The 22,873-nt window shown below is 44.2% G+C and overlaps 1 protein-coding gene across 1 annotated transcript in view; it reads left to right on the forward strand.

The window, feature by feature from the left end:
• Positions 1-22,873, forward strand: part of IARS1 (isoleucyl-tRNA synthetase 1) — a 548,404-nt gene that overhangs the window by 150,597 nt on the left and 374,934 nt on the right. Inside the window, exon 13 of the mRNA XM_078661397.1 lies at positions 17,559-17,657. Within this exon, the coding sequence (XP_078517523.1) occupies positions 17,559-17,657 (99 nt within the window). The remainder of the gene's footprint in view (positions 1-17,558; positions 17,658-22,873) is intronic.

The raw sequence follows: 22,873 nt of genomic DNA on the forward strand, positions 1-22,873 counted from the left end.
CCAATAAGCATCTGTTCTTGGCATGTAGAGTTGTAGATTCACATGCGCCCTCCCACCTCCCCGGGTACCTGTACCTGTTGCAGTCTTGTATTACTTTAATTACATTCGCATGAACATCTCTGTATTCCACTTACTTTCTCCATTCTCACCCTCTTGCGGGAAAACAATCTAACAATGGAGTCGATGCCCATGCGCCCTATCTCCTAATGGCAGAGTCACTTTACCTAGTGACTAGGAAAGACTTCTTTGACGAAAAATAACTTGCAAACATCTGGACCCAACATTCGATGGCTGGAGTATGCAAAACATTTGTATCTACAGCTCTACATGCCAAGAACAGATGCTTACTGGGTAAGTAGCATAATCCTTCTTTCAAATTCGCATGTAAGAATATATCGCTTCACTGATAGTAGAGTTAGTGAACTACACCCCTTCTGTCCGGATGATTTTTTTTTTAAATAATTCCTCATTATCTTTATTTGCAGTCAGTACTACTTAAAACATACATAAATCACAAAATACAATACAAAATAAGAAAATAAAAACACTGCACATTTTATTTTAAAAGTGGTGATAAAATCAATAAAAAAGTTAATACATTAGAATGGTGCACCTGTGTAAATAGATGTCCGCAATCTCGCAAATGAATGCTACAATCATATTCAAAACTATTAGACTTGGGCTTAAATATAGTTAAAAACGTTAAAGTTATAAGCATGGTCATGGTCTAATAAGCCAGACACAACACGGAAAGTATTGTGTTGTAATATCCTCAATGCTGCCAGATACTGTCTAAAGCCCACCACAGGCAAATTGGACAAATCCACTTTCTCCTTGGTACGTGATAGGAAAAAAAATCTCTATATTATCTTCTGCAGCCCAATTGCAAAATGAACAATGTGCACTAGTTCATTGGGTAGATGACCATTTAGATGTAAAACTTTTTATATGTAATGTACCATACCGAAACCTCCTGTAGAGTGATTTCTTAAGAGGCGGATACATTTAATCTATACATGTCTCGAGGTGTGGGGAAAATGTATATTCAAGATTCCTGGCGGTTAAACTCCCTGATGTGGTATTTAGTTGTGTCTGCACCACTATTTATTCCCGGTGTAATTGTTTAAGGATTTCTTTGGCAGATATTGTATTAGTTTGTGGATCGTTCCAGCAATTTCCTAGACCTAGAGTACATAACCACGAGTTTATGTGACGAATCCATCGTACAGTATTGAACTTGTATATCTTCAATATTTCAGACAGAAATACATTGTAAGAGGCTTATTCATCAGTAGTCCATATATGTATCCAGTATAAGAGAGGTTGTAGTGATGTCAAATGTTCATTTCTATGCAACTCAATATCAAAGAAAAGTTGTGTTAACGGAGTGCTTTGTGGGAGGTTAATCAAAGCTCTGACAAAGATGCTTTCAGTCACTGCCCAGGTTTGTGCATTTGTGCAGCCCAGATCTCTACCCCATATAATGCTGCTGTTTGGACTTTTGCTTTATAAATCTCCATACCTGGGTACACCGGTCTCGTGGTTGTTGCTTGATGGAGATTTAGAAGGGCGTTCACCCTATAGTGGATAATGGATCTACTCATTTCTCTTTGTGGTCCCCATGAGAAATTGCCATCTAATCTTATGCCCAGGTAATCAAAGTATTCAACCTTCTCCAGCTGTGTTGTTCTCATGCAAATTTTACCCTTCTATGTTCTGTGAGGGTGCAGTTCGTGGGTTTCGTTTTAGAGGCTTTCATTTCGAAGCCCTTAAGGTTGCAATAACGTGTGAATTGATTGAAAGGTTTGCAGACCCTGAGGAGTTCAAGACAAAAGTAGCGAATCATCTGCAAAACACAGAGCTGGTATAAGGCTATCCTTAAGTTTGAGGGAGTCATGTGTGCAATCCTGTAGGAACATAAAGACATTATTTAGATAAAGAGAAAATAGGGTAGGGGCATGGACACACCTATGCCTAGCCATTCTTTTAACTGGTATGCACTTAGCTCAACCTGATTTCAGTCAGTCAGTCAAAAGCACTTTATTCGATTAATTAAAATCATAAAAGCAAAAATGTGACAATTCTTTACTTCCTGTACAAACAATCACATGTGCAAATTTATCATATAGTAAAAACAGTTAAAAAACTGTGTAAAAAAATACATCAATTCAGGGATATACAAATATTAAGACCCAAAAAGAAGAAAACAAAATCAGGCGATTTACAGATAACTGCTCTCTTAACATTTTTCCGAACAGCTGCTACCAGAAAACTTGCAACACCAAACATTACTCGGGAACTACTTAATAGTTGCAAGTAGGTCAATGCGGGTCTGACTTGTAAAAACCCAGCCTCCCTCAGTAACGGTTTTAAAAAAGTTTTTCTGATTTCGGCATAGTGCTCACAGAACATGATAAAGTGCATCGTGTCTTGGCTAGAGAAGTTGTCACAGCTACAAGGTGGTGAGCTGTCCGGTTTGCCCCAGACTGGAAAATGGCCTAACGATAAGTGGATTAAGTTGAACCTGAATCTAATTAAGAGATGACGATGGAACGGGATTGTAACAATTTTTAAATATGGTTCTAAAGCCATTGATGTCAGTAGAGCATAATTAGCTCTGGCACAGGGTTTCAACAGTTCCCGTTCCTCACGCTCTAGAGCTAACATACCCAGGGCATTCTTCTTTGTCCAGGCTATGTCTTCCTTTTCAATTAGCTCTGGAGCCAGATAAATTTCAGGGCGCCCGAGTTTTAAAAACATTTCCTTTATGTAAACTAGCCAGGGTACCCTATCTACCCTATCTAAAACCATACAATCTCTCAAAATAAGATGGTTCAGTGAAATCTCTTGGTTCAGCCAAGTCTTAATCCAGGTAATCAATGGGGCAACCTTCAGTTGGTCACTCACATATCCCACCCCTAATTCAGAATGAATAGAAAATATGGGAGTAGATTGGGGAACCACCAAGAGGGATCTTAGGAATTTATTCTCGACCACCTGTATCTTTTCCTGAGGTGTATAGCCCCATACAGAGGCCCCATATGAGGCTATTGCCAGGCATTTCGATTTGTACACATTTAAAAGTGCCTCCATAGGTCTCACCCCAGCCGCTTTGCGAAGCCCATAAGTGCAATTGTTGATCTAGCTACAGCGTTGGACTTTAACTTCTGCTGAGGGCCCCATGTACCTCTTTCATCAAATAAAACCCCAAGATGAGAAAAAACAGGTACCCTTGAGATTTCCACACCATTGCAAAAAAACCGTTTTTTTGCCCCCTCGGGCGTTTGCCCATAATCATAACATGTGACTTAGGGTTGTTGACCTTCAAATCTAAGGAACCCATAAAGGTCCCAAAGGAATCCAATAGTCTCTGGAGACCAATGCCCGTCCTAGCCAACAACACTGCATTGTCCGCGTACAGGAGAACCGGTATTACAGAACCTCCTATACGCGGAACATCCAGTGAGGCACCCTCCAGATTTTTGTCTAGGGCATTAATGTATAGGGTAAAAAGAAGGGGCGCAAGGATGCAGCCCTGCCTGACACCCCGCCTCGAACTAAAGTGACTGGTGCGACCCCCCTCCCTAGTGACCCTGACTGATGCTAAAAGCCCTTGGTGAAGAGCGGCTAAAAAATTTACTAAACATGGGTCAATCCCTATACTTAATAAAATAGCTCAGAGTTTCGACCTGTTCACCAGATCAAAGGCCGAAGAGAGGTCCATAAATCCCAAGTAGAGCAACCCTTCCTTGGCCTGGGTATATTTGCTTATCAACAGGTGCAGGTTTAAGCATTGATCTAATGTACTTCTCTGCTCTCTGAACCCATATTGTAAATTGGAAAGAACCCCTCTTTCCTCCAGCCAGTTCCTAAGTTTGTACAGGATGACTCTGCCCAAAATCTTAACAGCAGAGTCAATCAGCGAGATTGGTCTGTAACAGGAGGGGTCATCCCTCCGGCCCTTTTTGAAAACTGGAACTATTACAGAGGTTGCGCAGGATGCCGGGAACCCATTTAAGCTAGACACATTAAAAACATTAGTTAAAATCTTTGCCCAAAATGTGGGTAAAGTGCTATATAGGTCCGCTGGAACACCATCCGGGCCTGGGGCTTTATGTTTGGACATTTCTAATATCGCTTTGTGGACATCCTCCTCGTGAAATAAAAGAGGAGGCACAGGCTGTATGGGCTTATAATGTGTTTCTTGGGCGGTGCTACTCTGACTAGCATAAACCCCTCTAAAGTGAGACAGCCATTTTTCATCCGGGATCACACAGTCTAAACTAGAAGTCTCTTGTCCTGAGAAAAAGGGATGGTTGATGGTTGCCCAGAATTTGCTGCTATCCCTTAAGACTTCTACAGATAAAAGGTTATTCCAAGCCTCAGTTTTAATAGCCTTTTTCCGGTTATATATTGCCCTTTTATAAGCCTTCCTTAGGGTAATCACAAGCACTCTGTCTCTGGGCTTTTGTTTAAGTGCCTGCAGAAGAGCACCATGTGCTTTGGAGCAACAACCATCAAACCACCTATATAACTTATTTGGTACCAATTTGTTTTGTACCATCAGGTCTGCTTCAATCTGGGTGCAAATGGTGACATACGCCTCAACAATAGCACTGCATGGGGCAGAGCTATCTAGACAGACCCCCAAGGGAGCCTCTGCCTTTCGGAGCAAACCCTCCATAAAGGCTTCTGGGGGATCACCTTGGCCCACTTAAGCCTCCTTCCTTGATCTTTTGGGGACAGATGTGTGATCTCGCTAGCTAGATTGTTCCTATTAATAGCGGCCTCCCCCCACTTAAATTCCAGGGTCACAGGGTTATGATCACTAAACCCCGATGGAATTACTTCATACAGTGTGGCCTTATCCACTACCTCAGAGGAGACGAAGATATAGTCAATAACAGTATCCGAGTCTCTACCCTTAAATGTAGGGGCCCTCCCCTCCTCCAGGTCCCGTGCTACCTCAAATAGGTTTGACCTGGCTAAAAGATCCTCTAAAGCCTCACCCTGCCTATTGTGTTCAAAGTGCGGGATCAGCGAGCCTGGAGGTCCATAAATATTATCCAAAACACAATCCCAGCCACAAGGCTGGATATTAAATTCACCCATAATGATAGTCTTGAATAAAGTGTTGTGTGCTGATTTATAATCATTTAAAAAACCTGCCAGGGAAACGAAGTGTTGGTTCATAAATTCATTCTCACTGGTGTTATAAAAGTTGATTAATAAAATAGTGCATACATCCGGTCTACACCACTCAAGGATTAGTAGATTATTAGACCCAGACTCCAACATAGAGAAAGAGCCAGTAAGTTTTAACGAGGTAAGTATGACCAGGCCACCCTTTGGTCTACCACCTAACCCCGTGATCGCACTAACTATAAAACTAGAGTACCCATCCAAGAAAAAGTCCTTTGTTATATCCCATGTTTCTTGTAGGGCTATAATATCGTAATGTTTAACAAAATCCACCCATATTTCGTCATTCCGTTTAGTTCTAATTCTGGCCACAATCCAGCTCAGAATTTTACAGGTGGAAGGACTACTCAACCCCCTGTTAAGCTCCCCTGGTTTATCGAATATATCAGGTAGTCAATCATTGTCCTCCATATTTGATAAAGGAGAAAAGTGATTCGACAAAGCCATATCTGTGACCCAACTAGTTATGGCTGTAGCCGGGTTGCTAGCAGGGGTTTCTCCTGTATTCTCTGCTTTCTCTGGTACTCTACCCCCTCCTCGCTACCCCCTCCTCCTCTTACCATCCTTTGGGGAATATCGACCTAATGGTTAGATCTGGGGGGCAAGTTATTCCATTCCAGCAAGGGTGATTGGATATTGGTGCCCGGTGGGTAGAAATACCCCAAAGGGAGAGGCCTAATACCGCCACCCCCAATATTAGAGGCATCCCAAAACAGCCTATTTGCAATATTTGAGCTATTAAAATTGACCACAACACAATCCCCCGAAATGCACTTTTTCCGCTTCCCGACCCACCCCACCCGTCTTGACATAATGACATGGGAGGAGATGTCAGAATTACCACTACTCAATTGGGCACACCACTTTTTGGCCAACCCAATAAGGTCTCGTGTGGATTCAGCAGAGTTGCTGGATAAAGGAGGGACCCCCGTCAGGACAGCCACCAACGGTGCAGCGTCTGGCGGGAGATCTAAAATGAATCCCCTCCCCTGATGGAACCCCTTACTAGTGCTGAGACTTGCCCTGGGGGGCGTAACTACCCCGTTATCCACTGATTTAGCCTTGGCAATGTGGGCAATTAGGGGCTGAGCGGCTTTTGATTTATTCAAAACCCCTACCTTCCCAGAGTTTGATGCAGAAATTGAGGGTGCATCAACTAGGATAGTGGCACTTGTAACCTCCTGCCTTTTTTTCGCCCCATTAATACTGTGCTCTTCACTAACATGACTACCTGGCCTGCAACAAGCTCTGTGCTCTTCTATGAATTTATCGATATTTGCACATTTAGTAACCAGAGTAGCGACACAAGTATTCAAAGAGTCCACAGTGTTCTTAGCTAGACCAATAAGAACAGGTTCCAGACGTGACTCAAACATTTCTTCCACAAGGGACGCCAGGCGATCAATTCCAGTATGGTTTAATGGCTGTGGGACCGTGCCAAGTAATTGTTTATTAGTTGACTTCCTCGGTTTCCCTCGCTTCCCAACCAAGCCTGTGGATACTTCATCAGTTTTAGCTGAGGGAGCTGAAAGAGACCCCCCTACATCAGTAGTTTGTTTTTCAGGATCAACTAGACCGCTGTTAGACACAAGTGGTGGGTTCTTAATCGACACAACAGGGTCCAGAGGAATAATAGGTCTTGGAGCAGGTTCAGGCAAGCTTACGGGGGCGTCACCTATGGGGGCAGGTGTTCCCAAACCTAGTTCTTTTTTCAGCATTAGCAATTTCGGCGCTCAACACCCCCACTGCTGAGGTCAGATAGGAAATAATAGTCTCTGATTTCCTAGGGACTTTAGCCTTTTTTCCCTCCTCCTCTCCATGAGTATCCTGTTTTCGCTTACCCATTTCAACAGCCAAGGGTGGTGGCCCGTCCCGGCCTCCTCTGGCCCCGGATGGCCACAGATGACCCGCCCTTTGCCCGGGCTTAGCCCGGCGACCGCCCGCGCGTGTCCCACGGTGCGTGGGTCTGGCGCTGCTTTATCCGCGCCTCCGGTCGCGCTCTGCCGCGTCAACCACGCGACGGTGTAGAGTACTCTGGGGGATGTGGTTCCCAGACCTCGTGAGCCCTCGAAGCCGTTTCCCTCACGGCTGGATGGAAGGCTGCTACCGCTGCGCGATGGCCGTTGCCCTCACGGCGGTGATGGTTCACCCCAACTGGGTTTCCAGGTGCGTCTCAACCTGATTTACCCAACGCCCCTGTGTGCAATTGTTCTTCTGTAGTCTAATAATAAGGGTCAAGCGAAATGTTGGATCAATTGTACCCACCCAAGCCCAATATCCTGCTTGATAAGGAGATAAACTATTGTTAGCTATCATCCATTGCTCTACTTTTTGTAAGACTTTCTAGCGACGATCTTTTGTAAATTGTCCACTAGACTTATGGATCTGTAGTTACGCAGCAGAGTTCTATCCCCCTTATTATAAACGGGTACAAATTTGCCCCCACACCATGTGTCGGGTATCACCACCCCTTAACAATAGTTTTCGATAATACATTTATATGGGTGAACCATAATTGCGGGTCATGTCAAAAGAGATCTCCTGGGATCTTATCTGGACCTGGGGATTTGGCAGTTTTTAATGAATCAACAACAGTCTGAGTGCCATCCAGAGGAAAAAAAGGAGGTCTACATAGCCGTTGCAGGCCTTATTTCCCTTCTATAATTCAAGATGGATAGACAAGAGGCTGATGGACCCTCTGTCATCAAAGGAGCTGAGTAGAGGTTCTCAAAATGAGACCCATGCCATTGGTTGAATATAATTATCAGTAGGCCGACTATCTGTTTACTGTCAAGTGCTTCTGGATGCCAAAAGGTCATATCATTGACCTTTATAGCCTCCAAAAGATATGACCACGCCGCCTCATCCCAGTCTCCTTTACTTGATGTAGGTATATGCCTATAATCTGACCTAGCCTTTTTGATCGTAGATGGGACACAAGATTTAACAGCTTGAATAACGAAAGATTTTGCCTGGCTGCATTTTGAGTTGTACCAAGGGTTAGTTATCTTGTTAAATGTAAAAATAGAAGACTGGGCCTGGAAAGGTTGCTGAAAAGAAGACTGGGCCTGGAAAGGTTGCTGAAAAAGCTTCCTTAATTTATCAAACAGCTGCTGTTGGCTATATTGTGACTCTTGTAATTAGCATACGACGCAAGAGCAGAGTAATAGAGATCATAGATCTTAATCTAACTTCCTGGTGGGCTAAAACCGTTGCCCATTTAATTGTTGTAAAGTTGTAACTGATTATAGGTTTGACTTGCTTTGAGCCAGTTGTCCAGAGGAATGTGTGAACGAGTTTGGGGATAAGCTAAGTTTTAATGCTTGCTGGTCACTGCCTGCACTGGGAAGTACCCTTGAGTCCAGCATCTTGTCCCACAGTTTAACATCCAAGAGGAAGTAGTCTTACCTACTTTTATAGAACCCTCACGCAAAAGTTGTATGTTCTCTCTTGGTCTGGTCTTGACTGTCCATTTCATGGAAGCATGCTGTGGGACAGTGTTAGATTGGCTAGCTAAGCAGCAGCAACATTCATGGCTACAAATGGAGGTTCTGTTGATGTGATGCCCATGGCTTCAGCTTACTCCTCTGTTGTTAGATATATATACTCTCTAATGGTTCTGAGATGACATTAAAATCTACGGCTATCATAAGTTGCAGCTTGGCAGTCAGACTGAGAAGGTGGGCATGTAATATATTAAGAGTTGAAGACTCCTTGCTACGCATAAGAGGACTATTATAGACTGATAAGAGTTGATCTGGAGCCTGCACGGACCTATCAAACTTAATCCTTCTTTTTATGGAGGATCGAGATTCTGTCAGTTTTCTTGTGCTTCCTATATAAGCCTTTATTGTTAGAAATGGAGTAACATTATTGTTTATTAAAGTATATGCATTAGATGTTTTTGACAGTGCTCATCCTCAAATAAATTATTTCAAGGTGACTTCAAATGTAATGCTGCACATGGGAGCTACAGTGAAGAAAAGTAATTGCCAAGGGTTTAAACGCTTTGGTCAAGCTGGGGTTAAAACCAGGTTCTTATGGTGTAGCAGGGATTCTGCTCCTACACAGAACTGTGCATAGAGACTTGGAAACTCAGTGAATTAGGGTGTGCCAAAACTCACCTTAGTACCCCATATCCCCTTACCAGACTAGCATCCGTATCTCATAGGTTCTTCCATAAGGCCAATGATTAGATTACCCAGAACATGGAACTTAGATCACCTCCGGCAATGTGGAACACATGAACACTCTTTCGTTATACTCTCATACCAGTCCAAAACAGGGAGTAAAAGAAGACACAAGCAAGTTTGAAATATTTATTTCTAATGCTGTGTTCTCATGCGCAGTATCTTAGCTAATACAAGCAGACATATTATAAGCAACAAGATTATCAGCATAGCTGCTATTCCATAAAATACAAAGGGAGAAAGCATGTTACAATGCTAAATGGAAACATGCTTTAAATATACCTATATTTCACCCTCCCTTGCTAGTAGGTTATTTTATATCTACAGAAGGTCTCTTGGGATTACAAGGGCGGCCCCGTACCTCTGGTACTTAGCAGAAATGGATCACATCAGATTCTGCACCAGCTCTCAGCATGCGAATGTTCTCCAATTGTGTGTGATCATGTCTACGCAGTGCATTATGAAACATGCCAAAATCAGAGGTGGCCACAGCTGCATATATGTTATGTCTAGAACGTGCGCTGATCAGTCTGAAAAACAACCACTGTGTTGGAATAACCTTGAAGTCCTCGGCTCTCACTGTTCAGACAAAGCTTACCAAGCAAGGCTGCTAATGTAGAAAAACATATTATTCTCGTGTGAAGCAAAACACTCTGCTTAACTCTAAACATTTATAATCATGCGTGCCGTGTGCAAAAGGGCAGCGGAAAGGAAAAAATGGCGTTTAAACTTCTAATAAGCTCATGTCAACTTAACACAGGTCAAAGACAAGGCTCAGCCCCATGACAATGGTTAAGGGCCTGCAACTATTTTTTCCCTAAACCCCACAAAAGCTTCTGCCTGCTGTGGTATGGATTGGACCTGCCTCAGCTGTGCAAATCAAAATCTTAACATGGGGTTGAGCACAGATAACCTTGATACCCTTAGATATTTTTGTCTGATATTGTTTCCCTTCTATCCTCATCCTCATGCTTTGTGTTATACCAGCAGTATGAGGTTCCTAAAATACTGCAAACACAAAGAGATGATGGAAGGAGTGCTGAAACTTTTTAGACACTCGCCCCCAGTCACAGTTCTGGGTTGAATCTATCATCGTTCTCTAGCTCACTTCGCCACCCCAGTTCAGACCTAGCAATATGCAAATCAGTCTTGACCCTGTGCCTCATGGAAACAGTCCAGACTGAACTGCCAAGCCAGGTCTTCCCTGTACTGGAAACAAGCATCCTGGAACCGGTTTTGGGGTAACACCCCTCATCAGCCAGGCTAGCATGAATCAAGTGGCAAAGAGAGAAAGGGACCCACACCTGGGTATACCCCGCCAACTTAGGGCAAACAAAGCAAACACAAGGAGATGATGGACGGAGTGCTGAACCTTTTCAGACACTCACCCCCAGTCACAGACCTCAGTTAAACCCATCCTCGTTCTCTAGATCACTTTGCCACCCCAGTTCAGACCTAGCCATATGCAAATCAGTCTTGACCCTGTGCCTCATGGGAACAGTCCAGACTGAACTGCCGAGCCTTTTCTTCCCTGGACCGGAAACAAGCATCCTGGGACTAGTTTCGGGGTAAGACTCCTCATCAACCAGGCTACCTTGAATCCAGTAGCAAAGTGAAAAATATTCCTAAAATACTACCTGGTTTTCATACAAAGTAAGCGTGCACCAGTCCGTCAAGAGATTTTGGATTTTATCATTTGAAAAAAAGTCAAGGGGTAAGGATAGGATCTGGACCACAAAGCAGTGCTGAGTACTCTGCTGATCAAGTAGGTAGGTATCCTCCTTCACTCCAGCTCCACTGCTGCTCAGGTTCAGTTGTAAAGGAGATTTCTACCCATTTGTTGATTAGATTCAAGTGATTTAGTGCAAGAAGTGCAGGGGCAAGGCCTCCCCCACTGTACATGCCCTTCTCTGTACCAACACAATGTAAATGGTAAAAGTGTACATTTGGCCAGATATTTTTCTTCCAATGTACACTCAATAGCAGCAGTGCTTTTGGAAGTTCATCCATGGACTTGAGGCAAACTCTACCAAGGAGTGTTACTTCTCACCTTTTTTTGTTGATCCAGTTTTTGGAGGATCGGGAGTCTGTGCCAACCCTCTTAGTTTGGTCAGAGGTCTCCCAGGAGTTTCTTCTGATGTTAGAGATCCTCATTCTCAGAACTCACTCCATGTTAGACTATTTTACTAACTTCTCACTCCTCCATTGTGGACATGTTACGCACAACTGACTTGGAATCACTGGAACAACTTGCCATATCCCTCACAACACCCACCCCCTACACCCAAGATCTGGCCACCTTTTTTTCTTCCACACTGACCTCATCTCAGCTGCCTTCCTGTATGCTGTGATTGCACAGTTCAAGTCTGAGAAGCCATCCATGTGAAGCTTCATTTATTGCAGGGAGGCTCTTTCATCTCCAGAACCGATCCCCCCATCCCCAGTACAACTCCTGAGACAGACAACCAGCTTCTAGCAGAAGAACTCATGACACCTGCTGATCACTGATGATTGGATCAGCTCCACCTGAGGCTATTACAATGTTGTGACAGAAATAGATCCAAAGTACGGCGCCGATGGTGAGGTGTGCTGCGTCGGGCACAGGGTCACACGAGCCCACAAACCAACAGTACTTTGGAAAACGTAGTCTATGACAATGCATGGCATCGTGGAAGTGAGGCGTCTGTGCTGAGGTCGATGCCGGCTCACTGACTGCCATGGGGAGGAGAGGCAGCGAGTCCTCAAGGAGGCGACATGTCAATTGGAAGTTAGTTGTGTCGGCGGTGAGGCGTCTGTTCCGGTGAGGCGGTGCAAAGTCGTCGAGTTTGTGGAGTCACCCTTTGCGGTTATTGGCGCTGCGATAATGGGTATACCGGCGCTGCCAGAGGGAAGGCCAATAACTGCAGGCATTGGCAGGTGTCAAAGGGTGTTGGAGCTGTGGTGCAGGCAGGGTAGTGCATCGTGCACTCTGCGACCAGTGGCCCTGGCCTCTGTGCAGGTCACGGCGTTACATCAGCATCCGAGATGGTTTTCTTTGCTTTGCAACACTAACCACTAGGCCCTTCTGGGCCTAGGAACTGGAATTGGTACCCTTTTGAATGCAGGAGTCCACACAGGAGTCCAGGTGCTGGTGAGTGGGTTGCAGGTGAAGTCTTTGTGTCCCTGAGACTTCAAAACAGGAGGCCAGCACACAGAGGCCCTTAAAGAATCTTCTTCAAGCAGGCTTCCTAGCAAAGTTCCAGTCTTTGTCCTTTCCTTGGCAGAAACAGCACACAGAAAAGGGGCAGTACTCCTACTCACAGCTCTCCATCTCTTCTCCTTGGCAAAGATTCCTCTTGAGTCTAGAAGTGATCTAAAATTCTGGGTTCAGGGAGCCTAAACGATATTCCTCTATCTTGTCCCAATGTGAAGTTATACTTGTAAGGTGTTCCAAAGTAACTCCCATGCTATCCTATGGGACAGATAGCCTTTCAATAGTATTTCACTATCAGCACGTCACACCCACCAGTACATGCCCTACCTTTCACATACACTGCTCCCTGCCCATGGGGGGACCTTGGGCCTACCTGATGGGTGTCATACATGTAAGAGAGGGGAAGGTTAGGGTCTTGCAAGTGGGAGCATTCACCAAGTCGACATGGTAGTTTAAAACTGCGCTCAGACACTGCAGTGGCAGGTCTGAGATACCTTTTCAGGGCTACTCATGTGAGTGGCACAATCAGTGCTACAGGCGGCTTACCAGTAATTCAAATATGCCAATAAAGGATAACCAATCATAATAATAATTTACACAGGGAGCCCTTGCCCTTTGACACTGATCAGCAGTGGCAACGTGCCCAAATCATCTAAGCCTGAAAAAACGAAATCCAGGAGGAGGTAGAGGCAAAAGGTCAGGGGAAACGAAGCCAAAGATGCCAAGTCTAACACTTGGAAAATGTTTCTTTTGGTGGCACTCAACAAGGAGAGTAGGAGGGATGCACACAACATGTCCCCCATTTAGTGTGTTCTATAAAAGGAAAGTGACACATAGAATTAAACAGTCCTTTTTTCCCAAGACCTTTTTAGAGTACCAGCAAAGTTGCATGGATTAGACCCTAGAAGGGTCGTCCTATCTATTCAAGAAATGGTTCAAATGTAGACTAAACTCTTTTTGCAGTCTAGGAAGGACCCAACTATCTAAGGTAGTATTGGATCAAACAGTTTCCCGTTGAAGCTGCATGTATGTTGTGTCTAGCATAGGTATGCTGTAGTGTGGGAAAACCGGATGCTTGTAGAGCCTTTGCAACCAGAGACAACGCTACAACTTCTGCCTCCTTGGAGGAGTACTAATTTAACTTACTAGGCGGCTGCCTGCCCCGCTCTACATTCCTTCTCTAAGTGCTACTGTTTGGATGCAAATGTGAGGGCAGAGTTGCAATTGGCAGAGCTGTATTGGTTCAGATAAAGGAGGACGGAAGAGGTTGTATAACCTACACGCTACTCTTGAAATAGCAAAGACTTGTAAACTTCAAATGGCTCAACAAGCGAGTCATCAGTTACTGTCTTTTAGTGTTAGCCTTTAGCGAAAAGAGATTTCACAATTTTTCAGCAAAGAGATTAAAATAACTTCATAGGTGCTTCAAACTGCAGTTTTCTTTTTTACGGATAATAGGACAGTTACATTATAGTTTTCTTTGAGCTGATTCAGCCATCTAATTCAGCATTGAACTAATGTGTTTAATAATGGAGGTATGAGTTTTAATATCTAAAATACCATTTTCATTGGGAACTTTATCTTTTTTCAGACAACTTGCTCTTACAGTGCCATACCCAAAGGGTCTGCATCTCCCCTTCTTTTTTGGTTCTTAAACAGGCATTCATCACATGCCTTCGCAGCAGAAGGGATAAACCGGACAGACCTACCTGAGCACAGTCTGCTGGGAAACTGGGTATTGATATGAGAAATGCCCTGAAGCCGGTGTCACAAATCGACTGCACTATTAATAATAGCCCTATTGGAGGCAGTCCTGATGCATCCAATGGAAGTTGTGATCAAAGCTAGGCTCAGACTAATATAGCTCAACATTTTTGTCCGAATATATTATAACAGGAGCAGATTATTCAAAATGAGGAGGGCTTTCAACACTTGCCTGATTGCGGTGCAGTACAGAGGAGGGCATATTTCTCCACATGATTTGAGGGATGTGCCAAGGTGAGAGTATTTGGGCACAAAATGATATGGGAATTAGAAGCTATCATAGAGACATCCCCAAGACACTCTACCTGGTAACACAGGGCATTCCAAGTTTTGCAGACACCCCCAGAAGGGAGTTGTTGTTTTGTATGTTAGATTTCATTGCCACAAAAAGTGCTGTTGCAAAAATGTGGGGCCAGAAGCAAACGCCAACAAAAGCCATGTGGCAAGAGGGTATGAATGTGTTTATGGGGGTGGAACAGGGGGTGTATGAGGCAAGCGTATGCCCAAGGACTTTTGACAAGGTCTGAGGGAAACGGAGAACTTATTTTTGGTTCAACGATGAAGCACATGAATTGCTAAATAGTGAGGCCTCCACATAGGGTCCCCTTCCATGTGGATGGATTGAAGGACGTTTCTTGGGGGAAAGTTGCAGATCAAAATGTTTTATATTCATGAGGCTGGGACTATAAGAGGTCTGATCGGGTGCCTCATTTAGATGCAATTAGCTGTATTTGTGTGTTGTTGCATGATTTTAAAACAAGAAAAATGTATTAAAATAAATAAGCTTTAATATAGTTTATCAGCCACCAGGTGAGTGTTCAATTGTTCACTGTTAAGCTAATTTATCTTTTCACTTATGTGGTGCTCTAATTCTCCACAAATGTGTTTCTTAACGATCTGAATATCCACCAGAACCACAGAACAATGACAAATTGCCACTGCCGTAGTTTTTTTAAATTCCTGCACAATCTTTTGAAAATCTGCATTCAGTTAACAATAACGGGAATCATTTCTCAATTAGATGTAGAAGCTCCAATTAAACTTGTATGATCTGATCATTTTGCTGTCCCATTTCAAACTGCCCTAAAAAAAGCTCAACTCGAGCACTACATGTGTACATTTATTAACTATTCCTGTTCTCTGGAGTTGCTTTTTAGGTCAAATTAAATTATGCAGAATCTGTAATCTCTCTAAAATATTGCCAAAACATACTACAGTGTAGCGTGTTGGAAGCAAGAATGTTGGTGGAAATATGCTTGCTCCATGTTCATTCACATAATTGTCATCAAGATCATGTGTTTGAGCATGTTGGTTTTTAGGTCTCGCGACCTATCAATGCGCGCAAGCGCATTGAGCGGAGCGAGAATTCAAGTGCTCGAAATCCTCGTCAAACCAAGGGCTTCTTGCGCTGCGGTTTTCATTAAGTTCACGTGAATCACGTGATCAAACAAGCACGCGCATTCACGGCTGCACAGCACATCAAAGGGCTTCGCCCAGCGTGCGCTCTGCGGCTTCTCCTCCCCTAATTACCAGCTTCCCCCATGTCTCCCTTTTGTGCTTCTCTCGTAGGCTCTCCCGCCCCCATCCTGCTTCCCTCCGGCGATTTGCCACACTCCTTGCCTCTGTCTTGCCTCCCCCTCCATTCTCCTCCCCTCGCTCGCATTCCCGCCCCCCACCAGGCTCTCACGCCCCATCCGGCTTTGCTTTCACCTTCAGCCCGTGACTGTTTATCATTTAGCCGGGTGCAGTTTACTTTAATTTACACGTCCCGCTTGCTGCTTTTTATTAGATTTTTACTCAGTCACATGAATGTTTGCTGCCCATGTCATAAATGCGAACACATACAACAGGAGACGCTTTACTTTCCAGGACAAAAACTGCGTTATTTTAGCTTTCTTAAAAATTACACTCCTTGCCTCTGTCTTGCCTCCCCCTCCATTCTCCTCCCCTCGCTCGCATTCCCGCCCCCCACCAGGCTCTCACGGCCCCATCCGGCTTTGCTTTCACTTTCCGCCCGTGACTGTTTATCATTTAGCCGGGTGCAGTTTACTTTAATTTACACGTCCCGCTTGCTGCTTTTTATTAGATTTTTACTCAGTCCCATGAATGTTTGCTGCCCGTGTCATAAATGCGAACACATACAACAGGAGACGCTTTACTTTCCAGGACAAAAACTGCGTTATTTTAGCTTTCTTAAAAATTCCAGTCTATTTTTCAATATCTGGCATGTGTAACGCCAGTCCCACGACCATTAGAAACACCAATGTGTTCCTCGGTTTTGAGAGTTTGTAGCAGGCGGTGTTGTTGGTACCATTTAAAACTGTTCGATCGTATCCCAAGTGCTTCATTCTTTCCACTCCGCCGCATTCCTTGTGTAGTGTCTTCGTGGTTCGTGTGCCTCCGCATTCGTGCTCCCTTCTTCCAACCCCACACCACAATGACTATATGCTGCAGCTGGATTGAGGCTAACCCAAAATCAAAACAACTGGCGAGCGATCTAGTTCCATTGAAATACAAAACAAGCATTGGCATAGCCAATAGGTCTCGCTTGTGGGACCTTTAAGTATTTAGTTTTGCAGCACAATATCCTTGGTGCAACAACATCAGCTGTTGCACGGCTAAACCTTGTACCTTATAAGTGTTTAGGCATGCAACAGTTGATGATGTTGCACTAAGGATATTGTGCTGCATAACTAAATACTTATAAGGTCCCACAAGCGAGACCTATTGACTATGCCAATGCTTGTTGTATGGGAGTTTTTGGGGTGAAGGCTGCAGTTTATTTGCTTGGCCAGCCCACCATGATGAGCACACATCGTTACGTTGTGTGCAGTGTGCTGTTTTTGCGTGACCATGGTGCCATATTTGTTTGAGTTTTCAAATCTCTTGCCGGACCCTATGAACATCCTATTTATTTTGGGTATTAATCGTGATAGATATTTTCGCTCCTAAAGAAAGCCACCTCCTTGAAATAGCCATGCTTTTAAAAAAGACCAAGAACTTCTATAAAAAAGGTTATGCCTCTAACTTCTCACGAAGCGTGAGTGGCTGTCTTTTCCGATTGATAATTAAATGTGTGATTACAAAATGTTTTCAGATATGGGAAGGCCATTTTTGCATGGTTGGTTGGAAGTTGACATTTAACAGAAATTCTAGAATTGTTTTAGTAGTGCATATTTACATTATTAATGTATGTTTTTTGTTTGTAGGTCTGATACTCCTCTGATTTACAAAGCGGTTCCCAGCTGGTTCGTGAGAGTCGAACATATGGTTGACAAGCTGCTAAACTGTAACAGTCAATGCTACTGGTAATGTACCTCCAAATAATCCCATTATTTATAGATTGCTAAACTCTGAAGCGTTACTTATCACCTACTTTGCTGGACTCTGTTACAAAAAAACTTAGAATAGCAGTCAGTACTGATGTTACTTGCTCACAGCTATGCAAAGAGATGTGAGAAACTACCATCAGTATGAAGAACATGTCTCATCACTGACTTTGCTCTGTTCTCTGAACTTGCCTGAATGACCCCCGTTCATGCCAGTTCACATTGCCTGTAGAAATTGCAGTTAAAGAATGTTGTTTTAACAACTTTACTACATTTAAATGTTATGTTTTTTAATATGTAAACATCTTCATTGGTAGATTAATGAATTGCAAACAATTATCTGTAATTTCAGTTTGATGGCATCATGAGTTCATTAATCAATACATCCTCATACCAGTAGAAAGAGCAACTTTCCTGTCCCTGCCCACCTTGTGTTCACACCTCTGATTCTTCAGCACCGAGTATTTATCATTCAACACTTGTTGGTTTGGATTTGTCCTACAGTTTACACTATCCAAAACTCGACTTTAGCCGATGCATACTAGAGTGTTACCGCCCAGTATTTGCAGGTGCTTGCACGAGCAGCTCATACCTTGTGTATTGGTTCCTAAACAGCTAAGGGACATGCTTTTATTATATTTTACACTGCAGTGATTTGCCTAACGTTAAACCAGTTATAAATTTAAGGGGTTGCATGCACATTTTTTTAAATGTTTTTATTAAGTGCTTAGAAGGAGTGCCCTGGTGATTTTGTAGGTAGATTGTGAAGTGATTGACCTGCCTGTGTTGGCAAAGAGTCTTTTCAGCACTTTAACCACAATCAATCATACCCTAGAACATGGAGTTAAGTAGAACAGCTTGTTCCTCGTTAGTGCCCTGTAAAGTGCAGCAAAGTGATCTTTTCTTGGGTCTGCATAACATCTAATGTCCAAGCATCGGCCAAGGGAGTTTGCCTGGCTTTTGTAGAAGATTAGTAATTAAGCTGCGAATGGGGTATATTTTTTGTTTTTTGCGACATACTTTCTTTTGTTAAAACATCAGCATATGTTTGAAGTACAGAACAGAATACAAGAATAACATTAAATAAATGTTTACAAAACCTTTCCTTTGAACATTGATTTTTTTTGTATGTTAGTTCTTAATGGTATGATATGAGGAAGAAGTTCGAGAAATATGAATACCAGTGAGACATTATACAGACAGCATAAACTGGTGTTATTTCAATCATTCAATAAATAGTTACTTTTGATTAGTACTCTAAATCCTAAAAATGCAATAACATCAACTCACCAATTGTTATAGTGATACAACTTTAAATAATGGATGTATGACGTTACAACGCATGCTTTTACAACGCATACCTTTACAACGCATTTTTTACAACGCAACATCCATTACAACGCATTCCATTACAATGCATGCCATTACAGCGAATGTTTAAAAACGACCTTTACAATGCATTCCATTACAACGCATACTACCTTTACAACGCATACCATTACAACGCATACCATTACATTGCATGTATGGTAAGTATTGGATAGTGTAGGGGTAAAAATTACTATTCTAACTCCAGGGGCATGCAATAGTAGGGTAAGTGTTGGATAGTGGAGGGGTAAAAATTACTATTCTAACTCCAGGGGGTGCAACAGTAGGATAAGTGTTGGATAGTGTAGGGGTAAAAATTACTATTCTAACTCCAGGGGGTGCAACAGTAGGGTAAGTGTTGGATAGTGTAAGGGTACTATGCGTTGTGATGGTATGCGTTGGAATGACTGCGTTGTAATGACTGCGTTGTAATGACCTGCGTTGTAGTGTCATGCGTTGTAATGGTTGCGTTGTAATGGCATGCGATGTAATGGATGTTGCGTTGTAAAAGTTTCGTTGTAATGGTAGTGCGTTGTAAAAGTTGCGTTGTAAAGGTTGTTTCCCTTAAATATTATCAAGCATATAATCGACCACACTCGTCTGAGTATGCAGGAACAGAGATGAGAGCACTATAATGGCCATTGCTGTCAAATAACTGTATGTTCCACATGTAAATAGATTCCAGGGTCCACCTAGATCTGAGGGAGGTTCTCAAATAATAACTGACTGCAAAAGTAATAAAGAGTATTTAGTAGCATGCGGTCAAACAGGCCAGACAACAGGATCTATGCCAAGCATATACCATTTACAAAAGGAATGCCTGCAAGTTGGAACATTTATGAAGCCGCACATCATGGGGGTCAACTGCAACAACAACAACAACTAGGAGATGGATAGAATTCTTGAATAAATCTGGCACTTGCTTGGGAGAGTATACCAATCCATTTTTCTATGCCCACCTTGATACCTCAGTTTGGACTCCTGCTATGTGCAAATCAGATTTGACCCGGTTCTAGTGGGAACAGTTCAGCCCGAACTGCCAGACAATGCCCTCCGTGAACCGGTACACAAGCAGCCCACAACCAGTTTTGGAGATCAGTTCTAAGACAATTTCACTATGTTTAAAGGAGAGAGCACACGCACTTTAGCACTGGTTAAGTCCTAAAGGCAAGCAAAAACTGGTTCAGAAAAAAGGAGGGTGAAGGCAAAAAGTCTGGGGATAACCCTGCAGAAATGGACAAGTCCAACACCAAGGTATAGGTCCTTTATTCCTCTGAATATTGCACAGTATTCCTTTTTTAAGTGGTCCTGAGGCCTCATCCCACTTTTGTCTGCAAGGTACTGCAATGTCATTCCTTCTCGGCTGAGGTCAAGTGGCACACCCTTGACGACCCATTAGCGATTTTTGTTGGCCCTTGCATATAGTGAGGAATCCTGGCAGCTTGCTGGCATTCATGGGATGATGCCCTTGGTCATCCATAGTCAAATACTGCCCCTTACGTAATAGAGGTGTTCTTGGCAACTTTTGGACATTCAGGGCATATTGGTAACATGCTTGCCCAGTCATCAGAATAATTATGGCATCCAAACTGCGAGTGTACCTAGCCCTGATATCATGCTTTTCCTGACATACTGCAAAAACAACAAGGTGATGGATGCAATGCTTGAATTCATCTTTCAATTGCTGAGGCCGCATCCCAAATCCATTTTGCTTTTTTCCCACCATGTCAACTCAGTTTTGACTCAGCCATATGCAAATCAGTCTTGACCATGTGCATCATGGGAACAGTGCAGCCCGAACTGCCAAGTCAGGGCCTCCCTGGATTGGAAACAAGCATCCTAGGGCCGGCTTCGGGTTATCACCCCATATCAGTCAGGCTAACTTAAATCCAGTGGTGCAGTGAGTTTGCGCCCACGTCTGGGCAAACCGGGCGCACTTAGCACAGCAAATGCAAAAACAACAAGGTTTCTGCGATACTGTGCACCACCTTGAGACTCTGTGCCGATCCAGGCAATTATGGTGACCTCAGTAGTATTATGGTCATTTTTAGGTCGAAGCACGACCTGCTTCAATGCGTAAGCATTGATTGCAGTCGGCTTCGACAACTATTGCTGCCCGTTTTTAGGAATGTGGACAGGAGAGGGTGCACGAGCGCAGATTGCACCTCGTGGGCGCGCACGGCGCCGTGCCCCTCTCCTGCCTCGGAAGCACCAACACGCATGCGCATACCCAGAGAGACACACACACACACACACACACGAGCCCCCATGCACGCACCCATACATACAGAGAACCCACCCCCGCCGTCGCATACACACACATGCGCGCACACACACTGCATACACACACACGCTCCCCCCTTACCTCACCAGAGACACACACACGAGCGCACATACACACACGCACGCATACAGAGAACCCACCCCCGCCGTCGCATACACACACACTGCATACACACACGCCCCCCCCTTACCTCACCTCACCTCACCTCACCTCACCAGGCTCTTTTCTTGTCCTGTTTTCATGTGGGCTCCTTCTGCCCGGCTCCCGATGGATGGGCGGGCGGGTGCCGGAGAAGCGACCAAGAACACTCTGCGCCTGCGCGGAAGTGCACGCGCCCGCCTGACGTCACTTGTTTTGCTTGTTATTGCTAGAGTTGTAATCTACAAAAGCACCATGCACTAACAGGGAGCCCCTTTTAATAAGCGCTTCCATGTGGGGGCAATACTACAACCTCCTTCTGTTCCTGAGCGCGTGCCATCAGGTGGACCCTGAATGCACACGTTCCTCGTAAACATCTTTCCACAACCACGGAATGCACGACAGTGAAGCGACGGTCCGTATCTCTGATTAAGACTTATTTTGTTTCTACTTTTTTCAAACCAAGTTCTTCAGCGGAAACACTAATAGTGTGCTCGTTTCTCTGCTGCACTATTTCAGAGTTCAGGCAAGTATAATAATATTTGAGGAGCCATAGAGCACTATAAAGGAGCAGTAAAAAATGCACCAACTATAGCGAGTAACCTGTCAGCTGTGCGCAAAGGGTCTGGCTTTCACTCCAAGTCGGAAACAACCAGCAGAGAGTCCAGAAGTCAAAGGAAGGTCACTTCCCGCCAGAGAGCAGAGTGGGATGGATGTGCCAGTGCCAGCCCAGTACACACACCATGTGCTCCTCCGGGGGCATACTGGGCCATGGTACCGTAGCAGAGGTACCCCAGGAACAATGCGGTGCTTACCGTGACCGTGGCAGGAACACCGCTGGAATAATGCGGTACTTCAAGGTGTAGTGTCGGAGTCATTCCTAGAATAATGCGGTGCTTTCTGCTACCGGTGCAGAGACACTCCTGGAATAATGGAATGCTCTACGGTGAAAGGGCAAAGGCATTCCTGGAATAATGCGGTGCTTTCTGCTACCGGTGCAGAGACACTCCTGGAATATTGCAATGCTCTACGGTGAAAGGGCAAAGGCATTCCTGGAATAATGCGGTGCTTTCTGCTACCGGTGCAGAGACACTCCTGGAATATTGCAATGCTCTACGGTGAAAGGGCAAAGGCATTCCTGGAATAATGCGGTGCTTTCTGGTACCAGTGCAGAGACACTCCTGGAATAATGCAATGTTCTACGGTGAAAGGGCAAAGGCATTCTTGGAATAATGCGGTGCTTGCCGGTGCCTGGCAGGCGGAGCCTTAAGCGGTGCTTTCTAGCATCTTGGCAGCTGCACCCCTGAAATAATGCGGTACTCTCCGGTACCCTAGGCAGACGCCCCCCCTGGAAAAATAATGCGGTGCTCTCGGTACCGTGACAGACGCACCCATGTACTTATGC

Source organism: Lissotriton helveticus, chromosome 9 (genome assembly GCF_964261635.1).
Source record: "Lissotriton helveticus chromosome 9, aLisHel1.1, whole genome shotgun sequence".
NCBI lineage: Eukaryota > Metazoa > Chordata > Amphibia > Caudata > Salamandridae > Lissotriton > Lissotriton helveticus.